The 18,226-nt window shown below is 46.3% G+C and overlaps 1 protein-coding gene across 2 annotated transcripts in view; it reads right to left on the bottom strand.

Moving 5' to 3' along the window:
- TNC (tenascin C) overlaps positions 1-18,226 on the bottom strand; it is a 45,157-nt gene that overhangs the window by 9,474 nt on the left and 17,457 nt on the right. Inside the window, exons 10-18 of one of the 2 annotated variants that reach the window (XM_062505432.1) lie at positions 17,239-17,511; positions 15,017-15,289; positions 13,678-13,950; positions 11,112-11,387; positions 9,276-9,548; positions 7,586-7,858; positions 3,163-3,285; positions 1,800-1,943; positions 468-587 (exon numbers count right to left, since the gene is read on the bottom strand). In XM_062505432.1, the coding sequence (XP_062361416.1) occupies positions 468-587; positions 1,800-1,943; positions 3,163-3,285; positions 7,586-7,858; positions 9,276-9,548; positions 11,112-11,387; positions 13,678-13,950; positions 15,017-15,289; positions 17,239-17,511 (2,028 nt within the window). The remainder of the gene's footprint in view (positions 1-467; positions 588-1,799; positions 1,944-3,162; positions 3,286-7,585; positions 7,859-9,275; positions 9,549-11,111; positions 11,388-13,677; positions 13,951-15,016; positions 15,290-17,238; positions 17,512-18,226) is intronic. The other variant, XM_062505433.1, reaches the window with a different exon arrangement.

Genomic DNA, 18,226 nt, shown 5'->3' with positions numbered 1-18,226 from the left:
TTTATCTCGCACTCGTGGGTGCAAGCGCAAAATGATGGAAGCCCGGAGCCCGCTGTGCCTGTGCTGACTCCTCCAGAGTCTTTTCTCTACTCCAGAGCCCTTTCTCTAACAGTGTGAGCTCTCTCTAGTGTTCACAGGAATTATAACACTGCTGCTGCTGATCTCTGTTCACGGCTCAATCGAGAATGCTGTATTAAAGTGATCCATTTTTCAGTGCTCCCAGCAAAGCCCCTTCTCCAAAGAGCAGCCCAGGCTCCCCAGGGAATGGGCACGGCCCCGAGGCTGCCAGAGCTCCAGGAGCTGCCAGGGATGGACGGGGGGGATTGTTGGGGAGCTGGGCAGGAACAGGGGCTGCACTGGAAGGGTCACTCCATCTCTGGATATTCTGTGTTTTTCCTGGAGTTACAATCAGCACCTCTTGAGAGCTTTAACCCCTCAGCTCCCCAACCCATTCCCACTCCTCTCACCTTCCTCAGAAGAGTAGGACACCACGTAGTTGTCCACAGCAGCAATTGCTGGCTGCCAGGTTGCCAGAGCCTCAGAGTCTGTGATGTTCAACACTACCAGGCCTGACGGGCTGTCCAGAGCTGAGGGAAAAAGAGATTGAAGGAATTTCACAAACACCCTCAGCTCTGTGCAGTGCTCTGCTGTAAATTCATGAGAGAGAGTGCCCAAAATTCAGTGCAGCTTTTATGACTCCCCTTGGAATAGTGGAGTTCTGCAGGAAAGACGTCAGTGCCTATGAAGAGACACCAAAAGCCTCCACTGGAAAGGGAGGTCAGTGCTGGAAGAGATGAAAGTCTGGGAACAAACAGAACTAACCATGTTCTCAGACCACCCTTGATACCATCGATCTCAACAGCTCTGTCAAAGCTGATGTGTTTCCCCCAACACCCTCAAATCTGGGTCGGTTTTTTAGAGCAAATTCAGGAGACAGAGCTGGGAAAAATAACCAAAGTGACGGCAGCTGATGGTCACTGTGACCCTACAGCAGCTTGTTTGGAACAAACCAATCCCACAGCCAGCCAGGCATCCAAAATCCCCACACGTCCTGCCTTGCCTCCTCACAGGACTCTATTTTTCACAGAGGTTTATGCTCTCCCTGAATTAAGATGGATCTTTGACTCCAGAACAGCTGGAAGGGGTTATAAATCTCCTGTCATTATCCAATACTCGTCATCTTGTTCTTTCCCTCAGCTCTCTGAATGTTTGTTAGCTCCCCAAAAAGAGTACAAGGAGGGGTCCGCAGGAGCAGAGGGGACCCTCATTTCCTGCAGGGACATTTAAAGAAAAAATCAGGAGACAGAATATTGAGAAAAATATTGAGAGAATAACGAGGAAAAAGTCAGGAGAGAGAATGTTCGTATGCTTAGAAGAGTCTGGAACCTGGGACATGTGAAGTCCACAACACAAACTGTTCTGAACTGCTCAGCTAAGCTGGCCCTTTGCTCCCTCATCTCAAAATCACCATTAATTAAAAAAAGAACCAAGAAAACTCTGTGGGTTTTGTTGTTTCGTTTTGGTTTTTTTTCTGATGAATTAGAACTGTAAATACATGAATTGTCTCCTTCTCACAGATTTATTTAGTATTTAACAAATGGGAGCCTGACCAAACTTACAAGTTCCATCTTCATGTAAAATGCAAAGATAAAGGAGTGGGAAAAAGGACTTCCTACAGTTTGTGTGGGCAGCAAAAATGGGATCTTGGTGTGTCTGCAGCTCTAGTCCCTGAGTCTCTCCTGCAGCCCACATGATCCATTTAAAAAGCTGCTATTTCCTGGTATTTTTTTTGTTATTACCTGTTTTCAGGATGCCAGAGATGGGCTCACTTTCTTCAAAGCCTTTCACAGAGATGATGCTGACATTGTAGTCCATACCTGGGACCAACTTCACCAGCTTGGTCCTCGTCTTGCTCCCCTCGACTGTGACAACATTTGGAGTACCTAGGATGAGGTCAAATGCCACGGGATGAGTGACACAACACTCCAGGAAATGCTTGAAGGGTGTCTTTCAAAATAAAGATGCTATGGCCTCCATGGATGTGCTTCTACAGCAGGAGATGAGTTTTCCCCAGTTAGTTACAACCACTGGTGTCAAATCTTGTTGCCATAACATCTAAATCTGAATCACTGGTTTGTAGTCAGTTAGAAAACTTAACACTTTTAGTGGAGGGTCTGTGGCAGAGTTGGAATGAAATCAGATTTAAGGTGCCTTCCTATGCAAGCCATTCTGTGATTTCTGTTCAGAAAAAACACAGTTTCCCAGAGAAGGTGTAAGCAGAAACCCCTGAAGTGTCTACATGGGAGTTCAAAGACCTTGAGAACAGGACTTGCAGTTTAGATTTGCCTTGTTTGCTGGGAGATCTGGAAGATTCTCCTTTACCCCCCTCATTTAGAATAAAGATATAGTACATGTTATTTTAAAAGGCTCTCTGTGTCTGCCTGAGGACTTAGCACCCATATTTACTCCAAATTCTGGGTTTATTCCAGGAAAGCACTTGGACAAGTGCCTAACTTTATGACTGGACTCCTTTTCTTCTGTTGGGACCACTATATTTAAAGCTGCATGTGTGCTTCCAGGCTATATTGTCTATAAAGACCTAAATCTTTCCTTGTCTCAGTCAACAGCAGGACTTCATTTTTTGTGCTGATGTCTAGTGTTTGCTCTTTAGCTGTTTCCCTTCAGAGATGTTCCTAAATTAGGTAAAAAGTCTGTTAAGTGGAGGAAGGTTTTGAAGTTGAACACCAAACCAGAAAGAGACAATGTTGGGGAGCACTGAGCAAATCACTACCTTGAAGAATTTTTACATCTACGGATTAGGATTATTATTTCCAAGGGCCATCTTTTCCTGCGTGTTCAGCTCATGAAGTGCCTCCAAAACAATGACAGTTTGGAAACTAATCCTTGCTGAGGAGGTTCAGACAGAGATTAATTAGGAGTACAACCACTCCAGCATCCACCTCTGAGCAGCCTTACAAGCCCTGCCCATGGGATGAGGATGAGGATGAGGACACAGTGCCCAGGCAAAGGGTGGTTACACACCCTCATTGCTGAAGAAACAAGAGATGATCTGTGCAACATCACCTGGGAGATGTGCTGAAAGGAGGGGTGGCAGCCCAGCAAACCCTCCCTGCTCTCCCTGCCTTCCCTGTCCCTGCTCACCTCCCGTGATGGGGACGTAGGAGATCCGGAAGTTTTCCACACGGGAGTGAGGGGGGGTCCAGCTCACTGTGGCAGCATTTTCCGTGATGTCAGAGAAAGAAATTCCCTTGGGAGAGCCAACCACTGTCAGGGGAGAGCAGAGAACACACCACATGGGGAAGAAAAGGTAAATCATTTGTTTCTCAGTCCTTAGTGCTGAAAAACTGATTTGTTTTATCACCCTAAACCATGAGCTGGTGCTGTCAATGCTCTGTTCTGAACAAGATTAATGCAGGGGCTACAAAACTGAAGGGGTTTATTACAGCAACAACCCACTTGGTCCAAATTTTCCCTTTTTTCAGGACCATTCCAGTATTGCATAGGTTAAAAACGCCCAGTGTGTATCAACATAAAGAAATAACAGAGATTTCAGTGCTGTAGAAAAGGAGAGAGGAATATGCACAGAAATTTCATTCTGCTACCCATGTGATGCTGTATTTCAGATTTTTTTCTACCCCAGTTTCACTTGGAGGATGTTTTAGACCTTCCACTGAGTTCCAGAGCCTTCTGTGACACACAGCAGTGACAGCCATTGACAGATCTCTTCCTGGGCATGAAGTTCCTAATGCAGGGTGCTCCAAGGTGACCTGGACTCAGGTGTGGGAGTCCCTCAAGGCTCCTCTCAAGGACTCACTCCTGGAACTTCTGTTTGCTTCAAACCAGAAGCAACAAGATTTTTCTCCTGGAATCTCTCTCTGAGTCCATGATTTTTCTTTCAAGCACATCCATCCAGGGAACATCCAAGTGCAGCCATCATGAGGAAGGCACCTGTGGCTCCACTGCAGCTCTTTGTCATAAAACTCAAGCTTTTCCTGTCAAAACCTGAGCACTGCACTTGCCCACATAAATTAAATCAGTAAACTGGGCAAACAAAGACCAGATTTTACCAAAAATAACCCAGACTTAAACACAACATTCCAGTTGGAGGCTTGCTTAAGATTCTGCAGAACAAGCATGGAAAGGGCTTCGGAAGGATGTGCTAAAGAAAGCTGCCACTTCCAGGTTTACATTGATCATCCCACTTCCAATCTTTCCAGCTTTTTTGGCTGTAACCAAAACAACCCTGAGGTATTAAAAAACAAACAGCACACACAGAGCAGACCATTAGAACAAAGAGGAGACATCCAAACATCAGCCACATGAAGATGAGTGGAGACAGGCTGAGGGCAGGGGAAGGGGGGCAAGAGAAGGAAAAAAAATAGGGATTGGGCTTGAAATAGCTTGGAAAGAACGTGCCTGCAGGAAAGGAGTCAGAGGCTGTTTGTTCCATGTGTCCCCAAAGCAGCAGGGCACTAAATCAACTAAAAGGCAAGGAATGAAAAACAACTGAGCTCTCAAGAGAAATGTAAATTATGTCTCTGGAGCTCAGTAGAAGTGTTGTGCTGGTGGGGTTTGCTCACATGGACAAGCCAAGGGAAGAAAAGAATTTCAGATAAGAAAGGAAGCAAGGTGGAGTTGGAAAAGCTATGTGGCTGATTTGAGTACAGACTGAAGGAAATTGGAGAAAATAAAGAAAATGTGGGAAAGAGAGAGAAATAAAAAGTAACATTGGTTTTGCTTTACATTTTAGGTGGCCTGAGTGGCTGAAGAAAAAGGTCAGTGGTGATTTTGGAGACCAGAGAGATGGACCAGCACTTGGTTTTCATACACCTGGAAAATTTCAGCTTTTCCCAGAAAAGAAAATCCCCAATCCATCCCACTTGGACTCTGCTGTGCACATTTCCATGGGCCTCAGGCTTGTTTTCTGCACCAGGTGAGCTGCATGACAAAGAGCTTTGATGTGAGTTTTCCACATCCCCAAGTCCCCCAACTGCACCTTTCCTGGGCGAGAACCTGGCAGGAAATATAATGGACCATCAGAGCATCTGTCCTGGAATGAATCCCAGAAATGGGAGAGATTTGCACCTTTGAGCACAGGGAAATGGAAAAGAAGCAAAGGAAATCATCTTCTTGGGCTACCTGAAAGCCAGAATGAAGCAGGCATAGAAAGCAGCCAGCGTGCTCCTGACCTGGCACTCACAGAGAACCTCAGGTCATCTGTTGGCCAGGCACAGGTGAGATATCTTTACTTTATCCTGCAGCATCATTCCCAAAGAGGTGTATGAGAGACAGAGAACTCTGCTGAGAGCTGCTAAAACACCCATGGTACATGAGAGCAGCTATTTTCTTAGGGATTTTTTTTCTTTTTTTTTTTTTAAATAATTGTTCTTTCATTCCTAGACTAAAGGAGGATGTTCCCTGGCTTTCTTCTTCCAATCAACAGGAAGCAGCACTTTGCATTTATCACGTATCAAGAGCATTTTAAGTGTTTTGTAATCATCTCAGGAGAAAGAAAAACGCTGTCACAGTGTGGCAAAACACTGCTGGAAGAAGAGGAAAGGAGCAGCATGAGACTCATACTTCCCACAAGGATATTAATTGGACCATAGGTGTGCTGTGGTCCCCCAGTGAGGATTAAATTGCAGCTTAACTGAGATTTTACAGATATATTTCTAAAAGACACCAACTCCGAGAGCAGCAGTGGATAAATTCCCTCTTCAGAGACAGAAATATTTCCTTGCAACCACACTGGAAATGCTATAAATATCCATATGTTTGTGCAATAATCCACTCCTAAAAAAGAAAATAGTTGGCTGCCTTGTCAGCCACCGACCCAATGTGGTGTAACCTGCAGCCCAAATAATTTAGCTGGGTTTTTGTGGCTCTGTTGTCCATTATTCATGGGCTATTTACAGCTGACAAGCATCTCTTGGGCTATTGGTCCAGTAGGTGACATGTGCTAAATCTCCCTGCCAGGGCTGCACAGGGACGTGGTCAAGAGGAAAATGGTAACTCTTATAAATATCCTGGGAGGCAGGGAGGAGGGGGACGTGCTGCCAACAACTGCAGTGGACTTTAAACATCCCTCTCCATTAGGAGCAGGCGTGCAGGAGCCTGGCCAAGGGGGGCTGCTGGTGCATGTTCTGCACCATGGAAGTGTCTGGGGGAGTGTGAGGGTGGCCTGGCTGGTTATGGCAGGGATGTGATGGCAGGAGGGACACGATGGCATGTGATGTGATGTGATGTGATGTGATGTGATGTGATGTGATGTGATGCTGTGTGATGTCATCCTGTGATGGCAGGAGTGGAGCTGGGGCCTTTCTGTGCCTGCAGCTGAGCCCACAGGCAGCAGGTGGAGGGTGAGGGCTCTGAGGCTGCTTCTGGAGAAGCTGTTCAACGCTGAGGTGTTGCTGCTCTTTCCCTGGGTGCTGGCTGGCAAATGCTTCCTTTAGGCATTCTTGCAGGTTTGCTCACTCATGGAACTGAGAATCATACCCTGAGCTGGAAGGGACCCACAGGATCACCCAGTGCAGCCCCAGTCCAACCCCAGCCCCAACAATCCCCCCCGTCCATCCCTGGCAGCGCTGTCCAAACGCTCCTGGAGCTCTGGCAGCCTCGGGGCCGGGACCATTCCCTGGGGAGCCTGGGCAGTGCCCAGCACCCTCTGGCTCAGGGAAGAACCTTTCCCTCATCTCCAGCCTGAGCCTGCCCTGGCCCAGCTCCAGCCGTTCCCTGGCTCCTGTCCCTGGCCCAGAGCTGCCTCTCAGAAGGAGCTGCAGCCCCTGGTGAGATCTCCCTTGCCTGTCCTGTACCCATCCTTTTTCTTTCCTCCCATAATTACTTTGATTTCAAATTACTACATTTTCACATCAGCAAGCTCAACATTTTTTAAAGACCAAATTTAGCTCGTGAAACATTGCATCATGTGCTTCAGGCTTGAATACGTTTCAGAATGAAACCACGCTTCTGGTGTGGAAAAAAAGATTGAAACTCTTCATTACAAAGTGCCAAAATGAAAAGCTTCAATTATGAACCTGAATCAAAGCTTTGATTTTGTAAAGAAACTCAAGTCAATTTGAATTAATGAGCACATGTTGCTCCTGGTAAGATCAGTCTAAGTTAATGGTGCTTAGGCCTTTGCTGGTCAAGCCATAAATAAATTTCTCAATGGCCCTGGTAAATTGATTTTGTCATAACTCTTTCTTAGAGAGGTAAAATTGTTGTGCAGAGCTGAGATGTAATTAGTCACAGAAAATCACTGAAAAACGCTGATGTACAAACAATATTTCTTGGCCCTCAAAGACAGTGTTTTAATTGCCACACTGCTGCCTAATTCCTGATCATTAAAGTAATTCAATTAAACTATATTAAACAGACAGTGATGAAACTTGGGAAGCTGAGACTGATCACAACCACACCACACTGAGCCAGTGACTTGGATAAGGGACATGCAGGAGATAGTTCAGGACACCTTTGGAACAGCACAAGCTGGCTGTGAAAAGGAGCTGCTGAAAGGAACAGGGAATGGTTTGTTGTCACACTTTTCCCACTGCAAAGACAATACCTGTGAATGCTACTGTGTTTATGGGCTGGGAACGTTGTCCACTGCCAACTCCATAGAGCTCAATCTCATATTCAGTGCCCTCTTTCAGCCCTGTTATATCCTGGGTGCGCTCATGGCCTGGCACTATCAGCTCCAGGGGGTCAGATTTCCTTTTGGTGTCCCTGATTTTTAGAACAAAACTGTTGAAAACCCCATCGTCTGCAGTCCAGGAGAGACGGAATCCATCTGGAGTTGCGTCTGAAACCAGAAGGTTGTCGACCTCGGGTTCTGCTTCTAAAAAAGGAGAAGATAGCAGTAGGGAGAAGAAATGATTTTTTAATCAGTTGATCAGAGACCTGCCTGAGATCTGGCTATAGCACACTGCAAGAATCCGACCACAGTTCAAAGCAAGGGGAACAATCTGCCAGCTATTAAAAAAAAAAAAAAAAATATTAGTGTTATATAGAATAGGATAAATGAGAGTGTGTGTGCAGGCCCATTCCAACTTTCACTCTTGAACAGCAAACCACTGCATGGACACACAGGTTTTTCTCCCACATGCAGAATTACACATGCTAAAGGTGAGTTTCCTGGGCATTTCTCCCTCCCTACCTGTGTGACTCCTTTATGGCCAATAATAACAGGCTCCTGTTACAGAACTGCATGTCTGGAACATTCTCAGACCTCTCTCTGCTAGGAGGACAACACAGAAGCCACTGAAAATTCCTTTTCTCCATGCAAACCCCTTACTTCATGCACTTCTGGCATTTGTGATGCTTCTGATCCCATGAATCCTTTACTGTGCTCTTGAACAACAAAGGGGAATAATGAAAATTCCTCTCTTAAACAGCACCCTTCAATCCAAATGCAAGAGCTGCTGCCTTTGGTTAATGAACCCATTCAAAAGGATTCCAAGGCTCTAAATTATTAATTTCCTGCACAAACACCTCTAAGTAAGTATGGTCAGGCACTGTTCCCTGGAGAATTGCTGCTGGAGTGGTTATGTCCTACAGCACCTCCAGTGCAATCCTTCCTTCCACACAAAGCCATTCCCATTTATTTCCTCTCAAACCGTCCACCAGATCCCCTCCCAGCTTCATTGCTGCCCAGAAAGGAATGTGCAGATGAGAACTGATGTCTCTGGGGCTGGAGAATCAGCCTGCAATGATTTCCCAAGAAAGCTCAAGCGCTGCTGGAAAACAGCAGCTCTGATGTAGCTGGAAGCATGAGCTGGTTTGAGGAGAGAGGTACCAGCTTTGGGGTGGCAATGATCCCACTGTGAGTGGGACCCACAATGAGAGGGAAAGAGAGGAGGCCATGGGAAGAAGTCCACGGCTCTTCCTGAAGCTCCTGATGGCTGGAACGTGGGAGAATGATGCTGTTGGACAATGCTGATGTGCCCAGCTGTTAACAAGACGAGCTCTGCATGCAGCCATTCTTCTTTCAAGACTTTGTTAGAGGTACCTGCAAGACCATAAGGATCGTCCACCCCTCAGCCCCCCACATGCTCCTCCACAGGAACCATCAGAGGGAAAGATCAAGTTAAAGGGAACAGAATTCCACTGGTGAACCCATCAGTCACGAGGAGTTACGTGGAGCCATGATGCAGAGGAGGATGCAAAAGCCAAAGTTTGCATGAAATGTCTTCCAGGTGAGAAGGAAAGCGAGAGAGAAAAGGGTGGAAGGGAACAATTTGCTCACATTGAAATACCTGTAACAGCCAGAGCGCTCAGGGGCTTTGTTTGGTGCCCCTTGGCAAACCCATAAAGCAAAACCTCATAGCCAATGCCAGTAATTAGGCCTTTAAGCTTCAGTTCTCTCTGGGCTCCCGAAAGGAGGAACTCCTGTGGGTCCAGCAGCTTGCCAGAATCCACCACGACTACTAGAAAGTTGTCAAAGGCATTCTCCGATGCCATCCAGGACACTGTGAACCCATAGGGGTTCATATCAGACACTGTTAGGTTTTCCAGTGGGGGCATGGCCTCTAAAAGAAGGGAAGGTGCAAAAACACACACACACACACAAAAGAAATAAGTGAAAAACATTGCAAATTAGAAAGTGTCACAGATTCCACCAAGCAAAAATCATATTTCCCCCCCTAGTGTGGATTTAACAGCCAGGACCACAAGTTGAGGATTTTGAATGGAGCTCAGTTTTGAATTTTCCTCAAGGATGTCTCAGCACGTCCTCTCATAAGCTCCACTGAAACCCCTCCCAAGCTTCCTGTGTAAGCATATTGCTGCTGTTGCTACCCTTGTACTGTAAGAAAATTATAACCAAAACTGCTTTAGAAATGCTGCACATAAAGCTTTCAATTTTCTTTACTTCTCTCCACCATCCGTGCTTTAGGGACAAGCCTCAGTTTGGGCATTCCCAACTCCTGTATTTTGCTTCTTTACCTATTTCACATGAATATCTCCAGCTTTAGTTTTCAGTGCTGGAGGGGTCAGAGGTGCCAGAACAGGAACATTAATCACTCAGGGTCACAGCCAGTGCAGATCAGCTGCTGCTGTGCTGTGCTCTGTTGAAAACTTAAACAAATTCCATGGAGGGGTCCTTTTTCACATCTGTGTGACATTTGTCAAAGTGAAAAGACGTGGAAAACGATTCAAAATTTATCCACTAAATCTCAGCCAAAAAAAAAAAAAAGGCCAAAGCTTTGCAAGATTCTCAGTGTATTTTGCTCACTCAAAATCTGACAAGTCAAATGGGAAGCCCAGGTGGTTCTGCTAAGCCCTGGCCTTGATCCTGGATCTCAGGCATTGCTCCTATTTCTCCACAGTATTTGTCCAGCCTCGCTGTGTTGGCTCAGGAGCTGATTCACCCAGTCTTCCACCCAAAATTCCACTCACTTCAGAAAACACCAGTTAGTTAAAGGCAGAACCTTCTCCTGAAAAGGGTTTTGGGTTTGCTTTTGACATTTCACAAGTGCTGAAATGGATTTTGTTAGAACTTGGCATAAACATTCCCCCTTGAAGAGTTATAATTTGGAAGTCCTTATGTATTAATATTTACATATTTGAATACTCTTTTTGGGATATTTTTGCATCTTATTTACTTTTAATCAAGCAATCCCCAAGATTCATGTTTTGGGTAGGTCTGTGGAAGGGAACAGGGACAGGAGGTGTTCCACGAGCCAGCCCTGTCTGATGGACTGCTGAGCATCAGGCAAATCTCTCCCTCAAGCTTCAGGAGTTATAAAAGATTATTAGACATGGGAGAAAGGCTCCACAGGGGTCTTAACGACAGAATCGTGGAATGACAGAATAATTTGGGTTGGAAGGCACCTTAAACTCATCCCATCCCACCCCTGCCATGGGCAGGGACACTTTCCACTACCCCAGCTTGTTCAGAGCCCCATCCAAGGTGGCCTTTTAACTCCCTCTAAGCTAACGTCACTTCCAGGAATTTTTTTAAGGTCAACATTTCTGTTCCGCCTTCTCCTTGCACCAGGTTTTCAAACAAACCCATTGTTGCTGGCTAGAGCTTTTTTGGGGTACGCATTTCCCTGAGCCAAGAAAGGGACTACGAAGCTCGGAGCAGGTACCTGTGGTGACAAAAGCAGTGAGGGGCTCTGTGGGGACACCTGCCCTGGTGGTGCCCTGGACATGAATGTCATAGGCAGTGTGATGTGTGAGGCCTGAGATGTGGGCGCTGCGGGTGCCCCCCGGCACTGTCAGCTCCCGGGCTTCCTGTGCCGCCAGGGAATCTTGGATTTTGATAACAAACGTGGCAAAGGGCCCATCTCGGGTGGTCCAGGACAGGTTGAAGCTGTCAGGGGTAACGTTTGTGAGGGTGAGCGTGCCCAGCTGTGGCTCAGCCTCTGGGGGAGAAAGGAACACAGGTGAACAGGCAGCTTTACTCCAGGGGCGTGGGGGAATCAGCAGAGAGGTGCTCAAAAACAACACTTTAACCTTGTTTTTATGTGGTTGAATTAAAACAAAAATAAATAAATAAATAAATAAATGAAAAACAGTGCTGCAAGAGAGATTTTTCCAGGTTTTGGAAAGAAGCCGCTGAAATTAGTGCTGACTTTTATATTTTTTCATTAAATTTTCTTAAATAAACTCAACTTGCCTAATGAAATGTGGGCCTGGTTTACAGAAGCACTAACAACATACACATACAAATTGCAGAAATTCCACACTGGGAGTTTGATGGGAATGCAGACCTAACAGCAATTTTGAAATAGAGAAAGTAGGATTCAGGCAGGAATCCTTGAAATCACAGCCCAGGTTCTGTTTGGTGTTTCTGTTGCCTGGAGTTGTAGATCCTTCTATTTTTGGACTCTGAGGTTTATGAGGGATTTCAGGCCTAACAGGGATTATCTCAGCACTAATCTCAGGCCAAAACCTCCCTGGACTCCACAGATAAGGTGTTCCTCATCCTCTGATTGAGCACAATCAGAGAATGTCTAATAAACAATAAACCCCACACTGCTCTTGCTCTCCTTCCTGGCTGTTCAGTGGTCAGGGCACCTCCTTAAGAACCAAAGACTTTCCCTTTCTGCTAGAGGAAATTCAAATTCACATCTCTGCCCTGCCAGGAGAGAAACTTTTCCTTTCAGGAGAGTGAGAGCTCCTCACCCATTCTCTTTTAAACCTCTTACACTTAGCACAAAAATCATTAAAGTTTAATTAAATCCCAGAGAGAAAACAAACATGATCCAACAGTCAGAGGGTCAGAGAATCCTGTGTTTGCTCTCTGGGCTGATTTTCTACTTTTTATGCTGCCAATTGAGTAGGAACCAAGAACACCTTGGGAAATGCAGCCAGTGAGACACAGAAAAATAAGGAAGGAGGAGTGACCCATGCTGGGAGAAAAGTCACAGAGAGGGGTCCCACCGACAGAGAGTGGTGAAAGAGTGAAAACTTTTTCTTTCTAAAACAAGAACTGCTGCAAGATGTTCCAACTTTTAGTCCTGTCCCTCATTGCAAGACTTTTGAACAATAATAATAATCCACCTCCTTCTCTGGAATTGTCTGGGAAGAGGTGAATGAAGTGGCCCCAGTTAAGGACACAGATGTCACAGATGTCACAGATGTCATGCTACCAACCAGTGACCATGGCTGCCTTCTTGGCCAACAGGGAAGATGCCACCATGGTGCTCTTGAAGACAGGCAAGGAGATGAGAAATTTTCCAAACAAAGCAAACAGGCTTGGGTGGAAAACCCAGGAAAACTGAGCCCTCAGCCCCACATGCAGCTCCGAGTGGGCAAACGGAGCCTTTCCAACCTCACCATGGCATGGCCACATTCCTTCACATGCCACCTGCATCCAGGGTCAGGCACATTCCCAGCATGACAGCCTGACTCCCAGGAATGCTGCATGCAAAATGAGCTGGAATCATATCCTCAGGCAAGTCTTAGTGATCTCCTGCCATCCTGGAATCAGCACCACCACCACCACAGGAAAAGCTCTGACACCCAAGGAAACAAGACAAGACCGTGGAAACTCAAAGGGAGCAATGCAAGGGACACAGTGGTGGGCTGACCACCAAGAAAAGGGGAATTTGCTTTTTGAGCCAGGCTCTGTGCCGAGAATATAAAAATCCTGGGCAGGGAAAAATCTCAGAACCAGCAGAAGGTGGCCAGACCACTCTGTGCAGTTTGGGTTGGTCATTTCACATGCGGCACGAAACGCCCACCAGAGATGCAAATGCCTGGGGAGACATCTGGCTTTGAGGAGGACAAAACTGACATGCAGGTGCCTCTCCAGAATGAGAATGACACCAAGGCCTCTCTCCCACCCCCAGAAAAGCAAGGGAGGGTGGGATAAACAACTTCATTCAAGATCAAGTGCAAAGATGTTGTGTGAAACACATCAACCATCTGGAGCAAGGCAATTATATATACACTGAACTTGCAGACAGGTGTGTATATATAAGGAAATCATCACGGCTCTCTTAATGCTGGGGGCACTTTTTCAGCCTTTTCCACTGCTTCAGATCTTTTTCCAGGCCCTCTCAGTGCATTTCAGCCTCCCCTCATGGTGATCTCCCTATAATTCCCCCGGGGACGACGATGAGTTGGAACCACATTTTAGAGCAGTTCAGTGGACAGCAAGAGAAAAGAGAATAAAAAGCAAACCTGGGAGGTGAAACAGTGAAATACCTGTGGTTGCCATGGCTGTCAAGGTCTGCCCACCTTGCCCATCAATTACCCCATGGAGCTGGACTGTGTAATTAGTGGCAGCTTTGAGGTTGGTCACTACAGAGTGCTGGGAGTCCCCTGGTACTGTGAGCACCAGGGAGTCCAAGGGGAAGTCAGAGTTCTTGACTTCCAGAATGAAATGGTCAAAGGCCTTGTCCTGTGCCTCCCAGGTGAGTGACAGGCTGTCTGAGGTAGCGTTTGATACACTGAGTTTGCTAAGGAGAAGTTCCTCTACTACGGGAAGAAAAACAAATGGAAATGTATCACAGTTATTAAAAGCCAAAGCAACAAAATAAATTATAGAGAAGTTTGAATTTGCAAGACCACAGGTCACAAGGGTCACCCAGCCTTGTGTTTCCCTATGTTTCCCATACCCCTGCCATCACCCTGACCCTGCCAGCCATCACCAAATGAGGATATTCACAGTCTGCTGCAGCTGGAAACTGATATTATATTCTGATAGACGAGAATTGATACTTTGCTTTCACTGACCACATTACTCCATTCCTGTGACAATCACTATGGCAATTTTTCCTAGAAGGGCAAAATTTGTTGGAGCTCTTAAACAATCACAACATGAGCCATTATCTTCCTACAATAACAATGTTCTGTTCCTGTAGTCCAGTCCTCACTTCCCATTCTCATCCTGAACTTTTGACTTCCCTGTCTTTTCTGGGAAAAGAAAACTGTCAGCTGTAAAACCTTGAAATGTGCAACATGCCAACAACTCAGTGCCTGCCTATTCCATTCCCTGACATCAGCTCAAATGGACTTTTCAATCTCTCACCCAACATAACCTGAATAATTGAAGCTGAATTCAACAGGGAATATGCCTTGCTGGATTGTGCTGGCACAGATTGAAACATGCCTGACAACTTTTGGGAGAATCAGGATAAATCTGTGTCTAGAAATGAGCTTATCTGAGAGAAGCTGTGTCTGCTCTGTGCTGTGGGACAGATGCACACACAGGTTGAAAGGTGAACGTGAGGAATGATCTCCTGCTTGGTTCCTGGGATATTTGCTTTGTTTCTCATCTGCCTCAGAAGCTGCCCCAACCTTAATGTGTGAGCTCATTGTGTGAATGAGATCCCAGCACGAGGTGATTGCCTGACTTTGCTGGATGGGGTGATGGCTCAACATTCACAGCTCACAATGTCCCCAGCTGGTCTTCCTCAGGAGGCGTAGAGCAGAGGATTGGGAAATGGGTGGGCAGGTGGGGTAGCTGAGGGCAGGGAAGGGGACACAACCTGTAAGGAAGAGTTCAAAAAAGCAGAGTTAGCACTGAGGTAGGTTTGTGTACCTGTGGTAGCTGCAGCACTGATTGCCTGTGTGCGGAACCCGCGAGAGACCCCGGAGAGGTAGACAATGAAATCAGTGCTGGGAGAAAGCCCTGAGATATGAGCAGTCCTTGAGCTGCCTGAGAGGTTGAACTCCATGGGCTCCAGCAACCTGTTAGAATCAATAATTTCAATGGTAAAGACGTCGAAGTCCCCGTTGGAGGCTGTCCAGGAGAGGTTGAAGCTTTCGGGGGTGATGTCGGAAACCATTAGCTCAGCAACGCCGGGCTGCTCTCCTGGGGAGGGAAACACAGGGGTCAGAAGGGCCCTGACCTCCTCCTGCTCTCAAAGGCTCCTCTCTGCCGTGCTGGCAGCACTCCGAGCTGGGGAAGAGGGTGTGAGTAAAAGCTTGCTACAAGCAGACAGGTACTAAGGGGAGGAAATAAAATCAAAGTGCCTCAAAATATTAGATAAGAAAAACAAACAAACAGAAAAAATACATTTAAAACTATGGTTACTTCCCTTTCCCTGCAGGAACAGCCATGTCTTTGAGGTCTGAGCATGAAAGCAGATGCTAAAGAACTTTCTGGAATGCCCCTGGGGCATTTGGAAAAGACAGCTTCCAGTTTTAGGAGAAGCTAAAATGATAGCCGTTGCTTTATCCAAAGGAAAATCTTGTGTTTTGTTTACTCTTCTACTTTCCCTTTCAGCTTAAATCTATGAAAGCTGGCTTGTAATTTTGGAGCTGGAGCCAAAATGCAAAACAGGGAGAGATGCCTTGGGGTTTCTTCCTCTCTGCAGACATCCCTATAGTGTTACAGGAGGGTTCAGATATTTCTAACAATTGGAACTCCCCAAAAGGGAGGATTTTGAAAAGTTGGGTGCTGAGCTTGACCCAGAAAGGGAAGGGAAAACCTCAGCAGGGCATTTTCTGCTGTTTTCATGAGGGTAAAGAAGGGAGCACATTGCGTATTTAGACAGGACACCCCTGATGTGTTTCCTGCTTTGTCTCTTTGTCCAGCACATTGCTCTGTTCTCCACGGGCATCTGCTCCCAGCTCCTGGTGAGGACTCTCAAAGCTCAGAACTTCCACTGGGACACAGCACAGACGCATTCCTGCCCAAGCCAGGCTGCTCAAAACACTACAGGAGCAAGCAAGCTCTGCTGCAGTGCATGCTTTAATTCTGATTAGTTCTCACTAATCAGAGGAACTCTCTGTGCTTGGGGGAGCCTTGGGCTCGGGCATGAGCCAGCTCTGGCTATCTCTCAGACACAGGAGGTTGCAAACGGCTGTAGGGGAGCCCAGAGGCAGCAGAAATTGTCTGAAAGAAATGATCTGAAGGAAAGGCCACTGGTGCCCTTTTAGTGCCAATTAACTCACACTGCTCATTACAGTTATCATAACACCTGGGAGGATCAGAGAGCCACACCGCAGAGATGTAAATATACATTTATCTCTTGTGGTCAAAGCCTGTGATAAGCTCTTATTTCAAACTGTTGTCTTTCACATGATCAGTCAGAAAATTATTTTGGGGCCCTTGATGAGTTTCATGCAAGCTCCTGATAACACAGAGCTCACCTGCCTCCTTTTGGGCCAGTTTTATGCTAGGGTAGTTCTGCTGAATTGAATCTTTTGCATTGTATATTTTTCAGACCAATCAGTTTGCTTTGTGATCTTAGATGGCTTAATGTATAATATTAGTCTTATTAGGAATTAATTTATGTCTTTTCCTATATAAGAACATATAGAGGGTGTTTGTCCTTGCCCTGAGTCAGGTATACACAACTTTACCACATTGAGTCTCAATTCATACAGAAGCTACTACAGAATTTCAGAGGCAGCTTCTGAAGGGTAGAAGCTGAACACACATTCAGGCTTTGATTATCTGGACCAATGGAGGGAAGATTTTTATAATTTTACCTGGCAACCTGGCCTTTCCCAAGCAGGTACCACATCCAGCTGGGTTTTGCTGTTAGTGTCAGCCAGGTAAGTGAGGAAAGGGAACAAAAAAAAGCTGTTCTGAGACAGGGGGGAAGCAGGGAGGGAAGGGCTGCAGCAGAGCACTGAAACTCTGGCTGGAAAGCCCGAGCATGAGGCATTTCCATGCCTGAGATGTTCAGCCAAGCTTTGAGGAGCTCAGGGAACCCCAGGCAAGGCTGAGCCAGTGAGCAGGACTTGGCCAGCACTCACGACAGCTCCGGCTCACATCGACATCAGAACAACGTGGGGCTGGAGGAAAGGTACCTGTGGTGGTCTCAAGAGAAAGGGGCTTGGTCCTGTAGCCTCTAGTGAGCCCCTGAAGGGTGATGGAGTAAGGAGTGTTGGCCTTGAGGCCGGTGACATTCACAGAGCTCAGTGCCCCCGGGACTGTGACACTGCGGGGCTCTTCGGGGCTGCCTGGCTCCTGCACCTGAACGACAAAGCTCTCAAAGGCCCCCTCGGCTGCTGTCCAGGTGAGCTGGAAACCATCCCAGCCAGGCTGCGATACTGATAATTTCCCCAGCTCAGGTTCCTCCTCTGGATAAGGACAGAGAAGTCAATCTGTTACTTGGGTTGCAGAGCGGTGCTGATGTCAGATTATTTAATAAGGTTCTGTGTTACTGAATCTCACATCTAATCAGGGCCACAGAGATGCCCCCCCACGCGCATTTACCTTATCAGCTGCCTGAGATAACTTCAATAAAGTCTCTTTGGAGACGTGGCAAAACAGAGCAGTGACAGAAGGACTGTAATAATTAATAAATATTTGGAGGCTGCTCACAGAAAGCAGCTCATAGAGAATCTTACAGCTGTGAGTGTTTTGTCAACATTAATCACAACACCCTATGAGATAAGTAGGTATTACTATAACAACTTTACTCAGTGTTTGCCATTCTGAAGTAGCTGTGCTGTAAGGGCAGAGAAGAGCATGGTTTAGAGTAGTTGCGATTCAGATATTTATGCTTTTAAGTGCATCCACTTGAAGGATGCTGCTTATGCTTCCAAACTATTTCTAATACAAAACAATAAAGAAGAGGAAAATGCCTCCATGTCTGCATGTCTTTAATGGATTTGTCCTCTTTTAGCGCATGATTCGACACACAAAACCTTCCTGTGGGTGGAGACAGGACTTTCAGAGTTACTGATACTAATTTAAAATCAAAACGTTCATTCGCAGAAATTAACATTCTTGCAATCCCCCACGGGGTGGCCAAGGAAGTTGGGAGCCATCAGAGGTGACTCTGATGCTGTG

This window comes from Cinclus cinclus, chromosome 19 (genome assembly GCF_963662255.1).
Source record: "Cinclus cinclus chromosome 19, bCinCin1.1, whole genome shotgun sequence".
Lineage (NCBI taxonomy): Eukaryota > Metazoa > Chordata > Aves > Passeriformes > Cinclidae > Cinclus > Cinclus cinclus.
The sequence above is the reverse complement of the archived record's forward strand: the minus strand, read 5'-3'. Positions and strand labels throughout refer to the sequence as shown.